Genomic DNA, 3990 nt, shown 5'->3' with positions numbered 1-3990 from the left:
ATCTATCTCTCCATCTTTCTATCTATCATAAATAGTGGGTGGGGGTGGGGTGTCAGATTTAGGTAGGTCAGATTTAGATAAGGAGAATGACAGGACAGCAATTGTTGTCGCCTCTGTAAAGTTTCACACGATTTGTCAATCTGTAATTTGTTCTGGAGTCACCACCACCCTTTTCTTTAGAATAGACTCACTGAACCTGTTTGGGTTGGCTGTAATACTGGGACAGGATTTCTGATTTGCAACATTGCAACATGTGCAGGGGAAATTGGGGGTGCGGTGGCTTTCCTTCCACTGCAAATTGAGCTGTCCCATCTGGTTATTAGAGTTGTGGGACAATGGCACTTAGTCCAGTAATAGTAGCTAATAATATTAATAATCATAATAATAATAATAAAAGCAATAATAATAATAATAATAATAGCAGCAATTTGACAGCCCCAGTGTAATGAAAACTTCCTAATTCTTTCACAGGAGTTGTCCCTGATGGCTGTGCCCAGTTTACCATGATTCTGTGCTACATGTCCCTATGGCAGTGCCCATCTACCTATGCTACATTGGTCCTCTATGTTCATCTCATCATGCTCCTATAGTCCCCATGGCAATTTGTATAAAAAAAAAAAAAGACCACTATGGTTTTGCCCAGCTCATTCTGCTACACTGGTACTTGTCACCTATTGATGTGCCTAGTGCCCATGGATGCAATGGTACCTTGCTTCCCATATGAGCTGCCAAAACACACCAAAAACTGAAAGTCCCCATGAAAAATACTCATGTGTATAAACAGAAGCATATAAGAGGGTGGGACGTATATGGCAAAGCCGTGCCGTGACTTACTCCTCAGCCTCCAGGCTCCCAGTGTTGGCCAGGAAGGTCAGCGGGATATAGCCAGTTTTAGATTCTCCATCATCATTGAGTGTACGGGCCAGAATCCAAGTCCCCTGCTCCTCTAGAACCTCCACTTCATCGCCCTTCCGGACCTCTAGGTCTTTAGAGGAGCGCGGCTTGTAGCTGTAGGTGGAGATCTTGGTGTTGCGGCAGAATGTTTCTAACATTTCACTTCTCCTCTTTCCTATAGACTTTGTGAAGACTGGCATATTGGTCTGTTCACCAATATGGTGGTCACTGGGAGGGGCACAACCAGTGAAAGTTGGCATTTTAGTGCTAGTAGTAGAGATGTCGGCAAAGACTGGGTTATCCTCACCCTTGAGATGGCGCTCCAGGTTCAGTGGTACCTCGGGGTTGAGATTGTGGGTTCGATACATCTTCATCCATTCAGTCACTGAATCGGGTTTGTCTGGTAACTTGGCATTACCAGGCACCGAGGTTGAGATACTGTGAATTCCAATGACAGGGATTTCCACAGGATCATGGCAGCACCCACACGGGCAGCACCCACAGCACTGCTTGCAGACATTCAGCCCCATCCTAAGCACAACACTCCCAGCACTCGACAGAACCTACGAGGAAGTAAGAAATGCAGAAATGTCAGGAGAGAGCGGGCGGGTCAGACTGAAGCCAATGATAACAGCAACAAATTCCTGCTTCCTCCTTCAGGGACACCTACATTGCATCACTCTATATACACAAAATACTACTTCTCTTGTCCTGTACCCTGGGTGTAATTCTCAGTATCTGTTCTCTGTATGTATGGACTCTGCACAGTACTACAGAGGAGCTGACACTTTATTATCATCTATCATCATAATGTAAACTAATTAAAATTGAGCAGAATGCTTGACCGACTTGTCTCAAGAAAAGGTAATCCAGAGATCATGAAGGTAAAACACCTTTGAAGGAAAAGCAATATGAAGCCTTTTTGGTTGTGGAAAGAGATTATGGGATTACGGGGGTAAGATTCTTTGAGATATAAGAACTGGCACCTGATAAGCCTTCTCAATGTCCAACAAACCCTGGCAAAAAAATTTCTTCTGGTGCTTGTTGTCAGTAGCAGGCGTTGTCCAGCCGTCAGCACAGCTTTATTCAAGGTAGAAGACCATTGCCAGCGTTGTTAGATATCCGAGAGACCTTGGAGAGATGCAGGGCTGCTGGTTGGAGGAAATATCTGCTGGCATTGGATCAGGCAAAAGGTTTTGATCCGGTTAGCTTCTTCCCTTTTATCTTTTTATTTTTGTGAATAGGTGATGGTGGTTTGGCACCATAAGGTGTTATTAGTTGGTAATATGATGCACAGTGATTAGCACGTTTTTTTTTTTGTTTTTTCTTTTGCTTTGTATTAAATTTTGAAGATTATGGTAGATTGAACACTCTGATATGTCTGTCATGGAGTAAGTCATATTAATTTATTTAGTCCCTTATTTCGCTCATATTTAGACTTATTACATTGGTTGGATGTGTTGAGTTGGGTAAAAGGTGTCATCACACAGATATGGGGTGTTTATGTTGCTATTACATATAACACATGGCTGAAAAACAGTGAACCATTCCTTGTTTCTCTTGTTAGGTAAACAATGTTTCTGCTTTTTGGAAATATAGATATAAGTTATAGAAGTTTTCAACCCTGGAAGGCTCTTGGTGGTCCCGGGGCATTGATCTCTCTGTATCCGAAGGGAGTTTTGAAACACAGGTAAACGCTTGGATATGTGATGATGATATTTATATGTATAATTTTTACTTTCTGTAACAAGTAACTGTATATATTTATATATTCTTTCTTTTTTCAATTGTAGAACCACTTTCTCCTGAAGAAGTGGGCTCTCCAGAGTTCCTGCTCATCTATGTTCTATTTAAGATAAGTTGTACCGCTCTTGGTGTTTTGTTGTTACTAGGCCTCAGGGAGATGCTGGTACTTTCATCAGGGAAGGAACCAGTAGTCTCATACCCTATCACTAGTCCTAGGGCAATCCAGGGCTACTCGGGCCTAGGTTCCAGTGTATGAATATTCCCACCATCAGGGGATATTCATACTGACAAGAGTCAGGGCTAGGTTAGGGTGTCCGTAGGGGGTGACCCTTTCCCTCTCCCTAGCCATTGAAGGCCTAGTCCCTTGTCTTTATGTTTAACCACAGTGTCCTCCGCTGCTGGCCTTTCACAAGGAATGTCGAAAAGAGAGGGTTTGCCGGTAGAAGGAATGCAGGAGAAGAAGAAAGAAGGGAGAGGACTGGGGTGCCCCATGTTTTCCCACCACACCTCTCAGCGTGGGTACCAGGTGCTGTAATGCCTCTTGCAGACTACTGGCCAATGAGCTATGCAAGGTCACCCAGTGAGCGGTGAACTACAGGTAGCGTCCCACTCCGTGCCTGGTTGTCCAGTTGACCATGGTGACGTGGATTTGGCTAGACACTAAGAATGCCAATGCCCTGGAGAGGTTTTCTGTTACATGTGCATGTCAACTTGTAACAGCTGTGCGGGAGAAGTAATGCCTGCTTGGTATATTCCACCGAAGCTCGGCACAGGCCATCAGGTCACGGAAGGGAGCAAAGTCCACAATTCTGTACGCCAGTAGCTGCAAGGCCAATAGTTTGGCTAGATGTGAATTTAGTTTAATGACTCTTTTTAGGGTTGGGCCCAAAGCCTGATGCAGAACTCCAGTGGAGTGGGCTGAAGGGACTGGGAGCTGAAAGGGTCACTGGAGTACCAATTTGCCTGCTTGGTATATTCCACTGACGCTCGGCACAGGCAATCAGGTCACAGAAGGGAGCAGAGTCCACAATCCTGTACGGCAGTAGCTGCAAGGCCAATAATTTGGCTAGACGTGACAAACGCCATCTGATGCCATGAAACCTGTGGGCAGAAGTTGATACTTCATTGCCGCTAGAAGTCTGGCTGGCACCAAACTCCTGAGACGTAGTAGCAATGACAGTTGGAGGCGGAGAAGGAGTCAATGTCTTTCCTCTGTCTGTTTTGGAACTGCTGCTAGCCCTTACACGCACCGGTGGTTCACAGGTGATATCACGGTCATCATCATCCTCATTTTCATCTAAGCCAACATCTGCAAATGCAGCCACTGATGCAGAACCCTCCCCCAGCAAG

At 44.9% G+C, this 3990-nt stretch overlaps 1 protein-coding gene across 1 annotated transcript in view; it reads right to left on the bottom strand.

Moving 5' to 3' along the window:
* Window positions 1–1462, bottom strand: part of LOC140327927 (tyrosine-protein kinase Src42A-like) — a gene marked incomplete in the record, with an annotated part of 10228 nt that extends 8766 nt beyond the window's left edge. The window contains 1 exon segment of the mRNA XM_072407175.1: window positions 835–1462. Within this exon segment, the coding sequence (XP_072263276.1) occupies window positions 835–1424 (590 nt within the window).
* Between the last annotated feature and the right edge of the window lie 2528 nt (window positions 1463–3990).

The sequence above is a fragment of the Pyxicephalus adspersus genome, chromosome 4, assembly GCF_032062135.1.
Source record: "Pyxicephalus adspersus chromosome 4, UCB_Pads_2.0, whole genome shotgun sequence".
NCBI classification, from domain to species: domain Eukaryota; kingdom Metazoa; phylum Chordata; class Amphibia; order Anura; family Pyxicephalidae; genus Pyxicephalus; species Pyxicephalus adspersus.
Note: the sequence above shows the minus strand (reverse complement) of the source record. Positions and strands in the feature narration are given on the sequence as shown.